We start from the raw sequence: 14,502 nt of genomic DNA, 5'->3' as shown, positions 1-14,502 counted from the left end.
TTAGCTGTTTCTTTTTTTTATACCTATATATAGTTTCATTTTCATCATCTAAAAGTTAGATTAAACTATGTTATTTTGTGCTTTTGTATTTTAAAGTATAATAGCTTACATGAAGATTAAAATAATTGCAGTAAAAGTTAGTTAGATTATATACATTTTGTTGATTGCTATTTATGATATCAACTATCTGTCATCTATATAATTTTAATGAATAAACTTGTATATCTGGCAATCATTTATAACATGTGCTATTTGCATTGTGAAAAAGTATCAAATAAATGAGCAGTTAAGACCTCTAACAATTTAATTATTAAATATAAACTTTACTCACATTAAAAAGCTAAAAAAAAACAAAGTTGACCACATTAATTAATTCACCACTAAACCCTCTCTTGGACTATTTTTTTTATAATTTATCAATTTCTTATAAAATTTTTACATCAATATATTTCATTGCCAAATTATATGATAAGAATTTGTAAATTGTTTGTATTACCAGTCTTCTCCTAAGAAACTTTATCAGCTGAATGGAATGAAGTAGCAGCAAGGTGGACAAAAAACAAAATACTATACAGTATTATAAAATCTTTTATTACTTGTAAACAGGGTCATGGAAAGGCAGGGGCAGAGAGGACACATGCTCAGGATGCCAAGATGGTATCATGCTAAAATTCCAAAATTATTACATGGGCGATCTAATAAATTCATAGAAAACTGTCTGAAAAATATTAATTGAAGATTTATCCAAAAGGTACCATTTTTAAGTCCCTGGTGCCAAATGCTCTAGCCACAGCCTTGCTCATAAATACAATTCTTTCTTTATAAACAAATAAATATGAGTCTACAGTGAAGGTCATTTGAAAAAGACTGTGCAGAAGTTAATTCACTACATAGACAACAACTCTGCTGGTAATCAATGATTTTGTTATTGATTTGATGCTTTCATTAATATGCTTATCATTTTGTTTTTATTAAAATAACTTAAGATTTTTTTAGCTTAACCTTTTTCTTATTAAAAATTAATTTAATAAATACAAAATACAGTTGTTATATATAATATAAACATGAAAGCCTAATTTCCACTTATGGAAAAATACTATAGAAGACTGTTACAAGAATGGAGAACAGGAATATTTTCTGTTTTCAAGTACAGAAACATCATGGAAAAACCTAGTTTTCACTTACAGAAAAATTGTAATAGAAGCCAAAAACGTTTATGAAAAATATTAAAAGAACTAATAAAATACTTTTCATTTTAAATAAACTCTCTAACCTTCCTAATGCTAACATTGCTAGATCCAAATTGGGAATTCCCAGTTTTGCCAAACATATCAAATACAGTGGGTGATCAGTTAATGAACATAATCCATTCCAAGACAATGTTCACTACCCAAATTGTTCGTAAACTGATTATTGATTTACCATAGATTCTTATGGAAATTTGATTAATTTGTTCCAGAGACCCAAAAAATAAATTAAAAATTATATACTTTCTTACTATGTTTATTTACATATAATAACAAACTAAAAGCAATCTCTCCATTATTTCATGGATGGCACATCTTTGTTTCTCAGATGTGATTTTCATTACTCCTTTAGCTGCTTGAGTCCTCTTGATTATATCTTTCTTAGCTAAGATTGTGCCTACTGTAGATCTGTTCAAGCCATATTGCCTAGCAACATCAGACATTTGCCTTGGCTATTAAACTGTCATCTTTTGAAAATAAAAACCAATGCAAAACTTAATGAGTGCTCATCAGTCTCGAAAATATTATAAAAAGTTGTCAGAAAGGTAAATAAAAAGCTGGAATTACATGGGAGAGTTTCTAAGTTTGGAGGAATACTATCCAATTGGTTTTGGGTTGAGCATCGATGTCTATGTCTTCCAAGCTCTAAAAGGTTTCAAACTGTCACTTGGAGACAGGAAAACAGGTCGGTATTCTTTATTTTAAGTCGCTTCTTTTTAGTGTTTGTTCTGTGAAATGTTCACTATCAAAACCTGTGTTCATTGTCCAAACATAAAAAACTTTCACAAAAGTGTTCATTGTCTGATTTGTTCACAGTCCGAACTGTTTGTTAACTGATCACCCACTGTACTTTGACTGTTTACTTTTATATAAATACTTCCATGGTTCCATTTGTTCTGATTGGCTGTACCTGAGAGTTCCATCATGTGTTACTTGTAACTAAACTTGTTTCTTTTTTATTCCATCTTTTAGACTTTCCATTTCTTTCAGATCCTTTTTCTATTAATCTATTCAGAATATGGGCTGTGTGGAACAATCTATACACAAAAATTTTCTACATTTTAAACACATTTGTAAATGGTTACTTTGTAATACATAATTTTTTGTTTTTATTTAAGTATATATGTGTATGTATATGTACTTAATACTTAAATATTTAATATATATATACAGTCGACCCCCCTATAACGTACGTTCCTATAACGACAATTCCTATAACGTAGCGAAAAAATTGTAGCAACTTTCGTATAACGTACCTCCTATAACGTCGTTTCGCGACAAGATTGATAGAGTCTGGACCAATAGTGGATGAGCAGCCGAACTACTTTCCTCCGACCCTGCGCCACGCTACGGAGNAATTATTGACTAACATCAATGATTTTGAGGGAAAAGGATAAATTTATTATATTAATTACAAATTGTAATGACAGAATAAAATACATACAAATATAATAAAGAATTCAGGAATATTTTAACATTTAATAAACACATTAAAAAAATTGATAACTGTCACATAACAGACCGAAAGAAGGCATAATTTTTATTTGATTTTGACCATTTACTGAAAGCACTTTATAACATGTAAGTATTTATACTACAATGTAAGAAAGAAAGGTGAGATAGCTCTGTTTCAAAACCGTCCAAACTTATCTATCAGAAGGCACATTGTAGTTGGGAATTTTCACATGTAACTGTATGCTCTATTACATTCATACATTTGAAAAATATAGTTGTTTCATTTATTTATGATTTATGACTACTTACAAAAAGTATTGAGTACCAATATTTGCTTCATTTGTTAGTGGTAAAGTGCCTTTCTCAGTAAATTAGTTCAAAATGTGCTGTTTAACTATGGGCAAAACATGTTTTGTGACTGGATGCAATGCCAGATATGCCACATGTTCAGAAAATATAAATTTATTTTAAAGGACTTAAAGATTCTTACTGAAGTGGTGGAAAATGATTCCCAGAGATGACAAAGTTTACAAATCAAAAGATTTTGCTTGCAAAAGACATCTGCACCCCACTATTAATTAATTAATGAAATGCTACTAACAGAAGTACGTGGAAATTTCTGGGATTAAATGGAAGCTTAGGTGAATTTAAAAATTCTATGATAATTTGTTTATTGAAGCTGTTTAGTGATTTTTTTATTTGTATTTTAATCTTTTGTTATGGGCATTTTTTGGGGGATATCAATTGTCTTATGACATTTCCTTTTGTGTATGCAATAAATAAGTAAAGAAAAATTTTGTTTACATGTCTGCCCCATTTTCTGGAAATGTAGAATGTGTAATTTGTGGAAAATAAAAATTCCAATAATATCTATTGTTGATTATAATGGCAATGTAGAGAACCCAATATCACTACAAGTCATCTAGAATCATCTTCAAACAAGAAAAATTCAAAACATCTTTAATAGTATCAAAAATGAATTTTGTTCTTTGTTATAGCATTCGAAATTTAAAACATTTTTTCATTTTTTTAAATTCAAACTTTAACATTCTTAGAAGCCAAACACATACAATAAATAAAAGAACATATAAATATAAATCCATCATATATCATTGAGTATCATATATATAACATAGATTATACTGTAGATAACTTCTTAATACAGTTTTTAGCTAAAAGTCTTTTAGGCTATTCTTCTCCATACTTTTTACAACCCTTTGTTTATTACTTTTACGGCTACTTGTAAAGAGATTGGATGTGGGCTGACAAGACCGCACTCGGGGGAGAGTAGGCCCAATATCACTACAGACATCATAACTCCAAGAAGAGCAGTAGTCATAATATCTCACTTGATTTCTTCCATTTTATGCATTTTTTAAAAGTTAAATATTACTGGTATCTGAAGTTTTCTAATCCAACATGTTTATATTTTATTGTAAGCATTCAATGTTTTATATGATTTATTTCTGCCTGCCATATTAACATTAATATGGAAGATAATTAATCAATAGAATTTTCATGTTCTGTTGATTATTATCGATTTTTTGTTTCTATATATAACAACACAAAAATTTTAACATTTCTCATAATAATTTTTTGACTGTGTACTACAAAAACAGGAATCGTTTATGCATTTCTTTTTCTTAGTACTTTCCTGCAAGTGGAAACAGATCTTTGTATTTCCATGTATTTAATGGTATAAATGACAGATATCAAGCAAAAGTAATGAATAATTTAACTCACAAAAGAATTTCCACATTACCCTCTTCACTAAAAATAATGCTTTTCCAGAGTTCATATCTATTATTCCTATATGTTATTCAATTCTTACAACACATCTTCACGGATATTGACAGTCAAAATAACAAAAAAATCACATTTAAAAATTGCACCTTCAAGAGTATCTTATCATTCCAAAAATAACAATATATCTATTTAACACATATTTAACACATCTTCTTTTCAAGGTAATAGTATATTTTAAAAGGATACATTATATTATTATTCTTGAAGGTGTGTTTTTTAACTTTTTTTTTATTTTGACTGTTTATGAAGTGGGAAGCACTAGGATAATAAAGATGTAAACTCTGGAAAAAAAGTGTTCTGAGTGAGTAATGAATTATATTTTTGTTTTTATAATTGCTTTACAATGAAGTTTTTATAACCTTATTAAACAAATTATGAGAATTGACTTTTTAATTTGAAACTGTAATTTGATTAAGAAAATTTCAAAGGTTAAAAATGGATTATTATAAATTTGTTTAGTTTAATTTTATCATCATATTCCACATATTATTTTAGAATGAAGCTTAGTATTTTCAAAAAATGTTTAAAAGTTATGTGAGAAAACATAATGTATTGATATATAAGTTAAATAAATGTATAGTATATTATGTTTCTAATAATAGACCTTATAGATATTTAAATATTATATAACAATTATATGGCAAGATATTTTAAAATTAAGATGCTTGGAACATACAATAATTAATTGGCATTTTTATTGATTTACATTATTGTTAACAAATCTATATATATATATATATATATAAATGGACGTGTTTGTTCCTATATTTCACTCTGCAGCCAAAACTACACATTACACATGAATGGTGTTTGTGTGTGGTAGTAGCCCCAAGTTTTCCATCGTGCACTATGGTGGTTGCGTCTCAATAGCTATAAGGGTGTGGGAGATATGGGGTTGAAAGTGATTGACTTCTAAAATGTGTAACAATGGAAGTGTTAAGAGAAAGCAGCGTGCAAGATTTACAGGAGCAGATGCGGTTTTTTGCATTTTTGCAAGAAATCAAACATATTTTTAGACGCATGTAAAAATTCTCTAATTAGTTTGGAAACAGGGGACCTAATTCTTGCATTCTGTGAAAATGTGTAAGATTGGCTATAATGTGATCTTAATCTTAAATGTTTTTGAATAGTCGAAAATGTTTTGGTTTAGTCAAGGACTGTTATGTGTGAGTAGTGGGTATGGCTTTTGGAGACATGTGATGCACATGCTTTAGTTGAATTTTCATTAGTAAAAGTGTATGAATAACAGAAAAAGGTAGAAAGTGAAAAGTGAATAGTGAAGTGTGAAAAGTAAAAATATAAAAAACAATGCCAAAGTGTAAGATAGAATTTTTGCAGTCTCGAATCATATCAAAACAGAAATAACCAAACAGAAAAGCAACTTCAAAATTATAGGGAAACACATTGAATCAGAGAAAGATTATGTAGAGGAAGTAAACAGTCTTTTATGTAAAAAAAACAGCTATATTATATATAAATGTACGAACAAATAAAAACCCAGCAAAGCAGGTACTTGCAGCTAGTAAATAAATAAAAAGTTTTATAAAAATAAAACTGGATTAACTTAAAAATCAAAAATGAAAATGCACTAAGTTAAATTACAGTTCAGAATTTAACACTTCACTTCATCATCTTTTTAATTAAATATAATATAGTCCCGCAAGTAAGTACCAAGAAATAGTTAGATAAATTAAAACAATAAATACTTCATTTAATGTAACTAATTGAATTTGAACCAAGAATGCTGTGTTATTTTCTGTTTGCATTAATTCAGAGACAAAATATTTAAATTATAACTTAAATAACACAATTTATTAAATTATTATATATTTATCAAATTAAAAAAATAAAATGTTTTTTATGGATTATTGCTAATTTGCTAATTGATTTAGATTAATAATAATTAAAAATTCTAAAAACCTATAATCCAGCAATTTTTTTGATGCATGCAAACATTTTTGCTATTGTTGAACAGGCATCATCAGGCAAACTAATCCCCAGCTGCTGAAACAATGGGATTGCCATACACATGTGCAGAGGGGAGGTGATGTAAGACAAGAGAAAGGGGGGATAGTAAGATTTATAGTTTGAACAAAGACTTCCATGCTATGGGGAAGGAGTCAACATTGCAAAAATTAATAGCTATATTATTGCACATATTAAAAAAAATTGCTGGATTATAGGTTTTACAGTTTTTAATTCAAGTATAACCAATTTTAAGTGGTGGTATTAATAATAATAATATACTAAAGATTAGTTATGAAGCTCTTGCTGCAAGATTAATTTTTTAAAATTAAAATGACAAATATTGCATTATCAATTATATTTCAAACGTGTACCAGCTTTTGCAGAGAAGGTTTTAAAAAAAGGCTCATGATTGACCTTTTGGCTAGGTCTGTAGTATTTAATAATAATGTATGTTTCAACCTTTATCTGATTGTTCAAATGCACCATGAATAGTTGAAGACCATTGAGTTAAGGAGACACTTAACTTTAATATAATACTGATATTAAATTATTTTAATATCAAAGAAAAATAAAAATTGCAAAACAAATTTTCTTTTTGGAAGTACTTTTCATAAAACTTCATATACATTAGGCAATCAAACAAAGCATTTAAAAGGTTTGTTTTTCTGATGATCAAGTTGATATATCAAAAAGTACTTGCTAAAAAATTTTATTTTGCTATTTTCATTTTTCTTTAGTATTAAAATAATTTAACATTGAAAGACAGTGTTGACAGCAGTTCTTATCAAAAATATAATCTTGTTTTGCAAATATTCAAATACAATATTACTACATCTTCAATATTTTAATATATAAAAAAAATTTCAGTTTATTGTCTGAGACATTCATTTGATAAAATAGTAATCACATCAAGCAAATTTTATAAATAATATTTTATTGCACTGTAATGTGAAAAAATTATAGACATAAATTACCACTGTCTTTCCTTAATCTTGAGAACAGAGTTAGATAGGTGAAAGACAAGACCAGATGTGGAAACCTTACACTGATATATGAACTTCTGATGCAAATCAGAAGTCATGTTATTTCAATTCAAAAATTTTCCCCTGAAAGCAGTTAGTAGATGACTGGTACGACTCTATTGTTAAAGAAAAGTATGATGTACAGAGGCAAGACACTACATAATTAATTTGAGGTGGAGAGCATATATTTTAAATGAAATAAATTAAAAATAGCAGCCCAGCATTGTGACAATGTCACGATAAATGCTTGTTATATGTAATTTCTCTTCAATGTTAATAATAAATTATTTTTTCAGGAATATCAAGTACTTAAATATTATATTATATTGTTTAAAATGGAAGATTTTTGATTGGTTTCATGATGATACTTAGATTATTTCTATAAATTTATTTTTGTTACTGTATTATAATAAATTTAAAACATAATACAGGATTAAAGATGAGGTCTGTCACTGGCCTTCTTCTTGGTCTAATCCTAGCATTACATAGCTCAAGGCCATGCACTAGGAAGGGCTATAGGGGTTTAAACCCCTCCCATTTGGAAAGAATTAAAAAATTAAACAGTATATTGTATATAACATTTTGTTTCCATTTAGTTTCTCTTTAATCTCGTGTATTGTGTTACTCTGTAAAATTACGTTGTAAAACAATAAAGTATTTTATTTTTTCATATTGTTTTTTTAATCTCACCCTTTTAAAACTACTGTGCACAGGCTATCACAACAGCTTCTACATTTTTGTTGTAATTTACAATTCTTTGTATTGATATTAATTTTATATATATATAGATGAAATAATTGTAAATAATATCAGAGTATTAATAAATATAATCAGTAGTAAAATAAAAGGAAATTAGAATTTAAAATAATTTGAGCAAAAATAACAATTATAAACATGTCATGATAGTCTGAGGTTTAAATTTTGATGACCTGTAGAACAAAAATATTTTTTTCTGATAATGTACAGTACTTGGTATCTACTTTCAAATATCCCAGTTTGATTTTCTATAAGATGAAATTTTTGAGTAAAAGCTACTATGTCAGTGAGTTAATCAGTCAACTAGAGAAATCGATATTGATTTATATATAATGCTTACTTATTTTGATAATTTTAATTTACATAATATAAATATTTTTCAAATAAATAAATTTGAGAAACAATTTAATATATCATTTAATAGAATGTTTTGAAATTTAGGATTTAACTTTAAATGTTTTATTTTTAGCTTGGTACATGTTTTATTAGATGAAGTTGTTGGAAGTGCAATTCATAGATGTTTGGATCCACTTATGATGGAGCCAAGTGTAAGTATTAAAAAATACTATATTATAATGAAACTTTTGACAAAAATTAATTATTTATTTACTTTTCTATTTTAGGTGGTTGATGTGATATGTGAAAGAGGTTGAACTGTAAATATTATATCTGTACAGATCTATTTATATTTTGTATATATCTTAGGTCATGAATATAAACATGTCTTATTAAACTTAAATAATTATGTAAGAAGATATGTATTTTTTCTTAATTACTTTTTACATATAATAAAAAGTGAATAATTTAAGTTACAGGTATTTGCCACTTAACAATGAACCTCAATGGAGGTCCCATAAGATTATTGTGAGATCAGCCAGGACATAAACAAAGTTACGCCACTTACGGGTGCTCGATCGTGAGATCGGCTCTTGTAACTTTTTATAGGAGGGCTTTTATAAACGATCCTAATCGCGAGATTCGGATCTACGTCAGGATTCCGACACCAGTTTATCAGTTGTTTTACACGCGGATAAACACACGTGGGGAAATCCTATTCCGATAATAATTGAGAGACATTTCTTTATAAAATAAATAAGAATAAATTTAATAAACCATAAACAATTAAAACTAATACAAACTATTATATAAATGAGAGATAGTAAATGCGAATTTCGATCTATAAGTCGAGAGAGATACGGACTTATACTATAACCGATATAAGGTTGAGAGAGAGAGCTCACAAAATCATTTAAGAACATACAACCTGATTGTTGTCTTTAAACTTCGGCTCTGTATATGAAGTATTTGTTTCACTTCTAGAATTCTCTGTCTTCTTTCCTCTGGAGAGATCAACTTAACTTGATACATTTNGGACCCAATTCTTGCATTCTGTGAAAACGGGTAAGGTTGACTGTAACGTAATAATCTTTATCTTAGTTATCGTTACTTTTGCCCGAGCAACGCCAGGCCCACCTGCTAGTTACTGTATATTTCCTTCAATGGTGGTCATTGTTTTTAAAAGCCTGAAAATTTTTGAACTTTGTATTTATCTCTATATTTATCTTTCTGTCTGTGCAAAACTGCATCCTCCACAAAACTGTGGTATTCCTAATCATTCCTCAGTCATCAATCTGATTGCTACACAAACCATAATCCTTAAAGGATATTGTCTTTTTGTTTTATACATAGACCTCTACAAAATCTTCTGATAGTACCATACCTTGCAAAACAATTTTGACATTAACATTGTTTTTAAAGCTTTGCTTAATAATTATATACTTGTAGAGTACATATAATACTTGTACTTTCAAATTCAAAGTCAATAATTATATATTTTCAAACTTCTCACCCCTCTGCAGCATCCAACAAGATTCTGTTCTCAGCATTCTTTTTTTTTCAGCTTATATCTATTGGCATTTTTTATAATATCACATCAACTGCAATAGCATATGCTGATGACATAAAATTAATTAATAACAACCCTATAACACTGCAATCAGATTTAACCTATCCTGTTTTTTCTACAACCCATGCATTAACCATAATAAATCTTCCATTATGTGTTTTTCTCTAATCCATATATTTCAGCAACCTACAATTAATTCAGACAACATTCATAATCTCCTCATTGATTTAGTAAATGATCTGGACATTATTTTCCACAACAAACTTACTTTTAAGCATCACATTAAAAATATAATATAAGCCTTATCCATCTGATGTGGAATAATGTGACAATTTTGTAAGTTCTCATCAAAAAATGTCTTTTATTCACTTTTTTCACTTAGTTTCAACCTTTAATAAATTATTGTTTACCAATCTGGCATGTTGCAGCTCCATCACAACTCCATCAAATTGTAAACAAACTACTTAAGATCTATTTTTTATTTAATAAACTATCCAATTTATCCTATAGTAACTCCCAAGGTAGCTTGTTCTAAAGTAGGAATGTACAATTTTTCTAATGCAAATAAATATATTTGTACAGCAGCTTTCTATAAATTCTGTAATGGGATGTTATTGCCTATTAGAGTTATCTTCAGATTCCTCAGTGCAACCTCCATAAGTCATGCATACATATTCAAAGCTAAAGATTACATCCCACAAAATGGTCATTCATTCATTTAGCAAACTTGGAGATACTCCTCATTTAGTTTACTGCCTTTAGAAACTTTATAAATAGAAAATTGTACATGTTGTAAAATGTATTTATATATTTTTACTGTTTAAATTTTTTTATTTACTTTTATACTTGCTTGTTAATTTTAATGTGGATTTTGTTTGAGTGGAGTTTGAGTGTCTTGTTCTTTGGAACATCACTTGATGTAAAACATTATAATGAATAAAACTTATTGCAAAGCAGTCCAGGGGTCATCCTTCTCTATGATAATGCTCACTCCCACATTACTAACAGAATCAGAGAGAAATTGGAGTAATTCAGATGGAAAGTCTTTAATTACCTTCTCTCTTACAGTCCTGATTTATCACCTTGTGACTTCACCATTTTTTGGGATTTCAAATTAGTGTTACAAGGTATTCAATTTGAATTGGACAAAGAAGTTAAAGATAGGATTCAAAAATTATTCTAAGGAACAGTTGAAGGAATTCTATGAGAAAGCTATTGATTGCCTCATATCATAGTGAGATAGTTCTCAAATTATTCAAGCATTTATCTTTAAGGTAATTAAAATATTTGCTTTCTAGATTATTTAAGGATGTTATCAGATATTCAAGTGTTTTTTTTTTTTTAACCAGTGGATCGCGAACTACATTTCTNAAATTTTTTTATTTACTTTTATACTTGCTTGTTAATTTTAATGTGGATTTTGTTTGAGTGGAGTTTGAGTGTCTTGTTCTTTGGAACATCACTTGATGTAAAACATTATAATGAATAAAACTTACTGCAAAGCAGTCCAGGGGTCATCCTTCTCCATGATAATGCTCATTCCCACATTACTAACAGAATCAGAGAGAAATTGGAGTAATTCAGATGGAAAGTCTTTAATTACCTTCTCTCTTACAGTTCTGATTTATCACCTTGTGACTTCATCATTTTTTGGGATTTCAAATTAGTGTTACAAGGCATTCAATTTGAATTGGACAAAGAAGTTAAAGATAGGATTCAAAAATTATTCTAAGGAACAGTTGAACGAATTCTATTAGAAAGCTATTGATTGCCTCATATCATAGTGAGATAGTTCTCAAATTATTCAAGCATTTATCTTTAAGGTAATTAAAATATTTGTGATTTTATGACATCTGGTTTGTTTTTAACTGACTAGCCCAAATATTTTCATTGTCAAAAATAATTCTTTAAAAATTTTTCAAATTTAAAAATTCCAATAGACAAGATGCATTATTCTGTAAAATTTATGCCACCTGTTAAATGGGAACACACAAAGTAAATGGTGTTCTTGCTTCAGATTCAGAGATGTTATGTTATATGCACAAAATACAAAATTTTTGAAGATAAGTTCTGTAAATTTAACATAAAAGTATAGAAAATAATTATATTTATTTAAATATTTTAAAGAGTTCAAAAGTAACACACCATAGGAGATTGTGCGGAGAAACTTGAAGACAAAGCGTCAAGAGCAAATATATAATGTACTGATTATATGATGCATCATTTTGGGTCTGCAATACTTTCAAATGGAAATTAACTGCACAAAAGTCATGTATGTGATCATGGGCATATGTATGGAAAATTTTCCAGGAGGCAAAGCTTGAGGACAAATAAAAAAACTTATTGATGTAATTAATTATTTAACCCGTTTTTGGGGAAGTTTTTTCCACAAGTAGATTATAGAATACAGTAATGCATCAAAGCATTCCATGGTCAAGGGTATAATGTTACATATCTCGATCATTTTTGCAATTATAATTTGTGGATTTTTTACTTGATCTTGGGGACAGTGCCCTGTTTGCCTCCCCCTTTGTGAATTCCCATGGATGTGGGTGAATCACTTTCAACTAATGTAGCCCAGCTGCATAGTTTTGTAATTCACAACTAGTATGTTGGGAGGATTGAACTTGTTTTATTTAATACACAAATTAAATAATGTTATGTTTAATTTTATTTAAATAAAACTAAAAATAGCAATAAAGAAACCAGTAATATGTCATGTTCTTGATATAATCTGCATATTGAATATAAAAAAAAAAACAAATTCAATCCTGATAATATACCAGTTAGTTATGTAACTGTGCAGCTGGGCCTACATTAGTTGAAAGTGATTCAGTCACACATGAATTTTGTGCAATTAAATTCTGTTTGACAGTATTGGAAACTCAAACTGATATATCATATAGCCAATGCACTATACACTCACCCTTAATGCTTTGTCTATGAACTTCTCTGTACAATTGCCTATGGCACATTACTTATTTATATCATTTTGAGGGTAAAGACTGATTTTGGGAATATCATATTGTTATAAATAAAAGCAGCATTTATGATTTAAAAAAATATATATTAAAAATAATTGTAACAGTTGTCNTTTAGGAGTAATATGAATGGAGTCCTGACTCTTCTATGTCTGTCGATGAACTCCCCGAATTCTGATAAATTTCCTCTATATCTGACGATCGGCGACCAATCATCATGCAAAGATTCTTCCGTGGGAACCCCTCAAATATTCCCCTTAAGGAAAGGGGAATATTTGAGGGGTAAACATTTCCCATCGAGACGAGATTTTTAGCAGATAATGGAAAAACAGAGGATGTTCTAACTTCCCTAGAAGGAAGTAGCATCTGTTATCTATCTTTCCCACGCTAAAACGTTATTTTTCTCACCCAAACGAAAGAATATTTTATAACAAAAATTTAATATTATTCTGAAATTATTAATTTAGACCCAGGGCCTATTCAGATCTCACATTATAATGGAGTTGAAAAATTTTTAGTTGCTAGTCCCTTATCTATGTTTATATACATAAATATTTACCATATTTACATGCATATAGGTAGCCTTATTTTACTCTAAACTTTTTTTTACCAAAATTAGGGTGTGGCCTATACTCAAGATAATGAATAATTTTTAAAATTAGGTAGGTATCAAGAAACTACTGCTCCATTGAAGTTCAATGCCAAATCATGAGCTGTCATGCCACAAAACATCTTGCCCAGCTGTAACTTCCTTTAAATTTATTTTTGGAAATTTTCATATTTTGAATAATTCTTTGGGTTTCTGAATTATTTCAACAGACACAGAAAATCCATTTTGTCCAAATTTAACAAATATTTCTCAACAGATTTGCTTTCAGGTTGGGATATTTTTCAGTCTTTTTGCAAAACAATTGCTGATTTTGTGATATTTTCTCAAGTGTCCTTTGTTTGAATTCATTGCCACATTTTTTTTTTTTTTGTGTACATCAAATGTTCTTTCTGCTTCTTGATTTCCATTTTCTTGTGCATAATGCACCACTTGCAATTTAAATTTTGTTGTATAACTCACTCTCACTTGACCCATGTATAACATACACTGAGCAGACACTCAACAATAAACATTAACTATCACTTTATCTCTTTGTTTGGAATTCGCATTAATGCCATATTTCTGTATACCCGCATTTCTACTCTTATCCCTTGGCAGAATTTTGAGATTTTTATTTGTTTCCAAGTATATCATTTCAGAAACAGGGTGTGACTTATACATGCATGCAGCCTATACACTCATATAGGCCGCATCATGGTGTTACATAAAGCTTATATGAGTAATATACTATATCACATAAAATTTGACCAAG

General features: G+C 28.7%; 1 protein-coding gene across 1 annotated transcript in view; it reads left to right on the top strand.

Annotated features, from left to right (window-relative positions):
• The window catches only part of LOC111625787 (vacuolar protein sorting-associated protein 51 homolog), a 47,789-nt gene extending 38,173 nt beyond the window's left edge, over positions 1-9,616 (top strand). The window contains exons 17-18 of the mRNA XM_023369005.1: positions 8,724-8,802; positions 8,878-9,616. Coding sequence (XP_023224773.1) covers positions 8,724-8,802; positions 8,878-8,907 — 109 coding nt within the window. The 3' untranslated portion in view covers positions 8,908-9,616. The remainder of the gene's footprint in view (positions 1-8,723; positions 8,803-8,877) is intronic.
• The last annotated feature ends 4,886 nt before the right edge of the window (positions 9,617-14,502 follow it).

Source organism: Centruroides sculpturatus, unplaced genomic scaffold (assembly GCF_000671375.1).
Source record: "Centruroides sculpturatus isolate CEXI.00-Female unplaced genomic scaffold, Cexi_2.0 scaffold355, whole genome shotgun sequence".
Classification (NCBI taxonomy): Eukaryota; Metazoa; Arthropoda; class Arachnida; order Scorpiones; family Buthidae; genus Centruroides; species Centruroides sculpturatus.
This window is presented reverse-complemented; position numbering and strand designations above follow the sequence as displayed.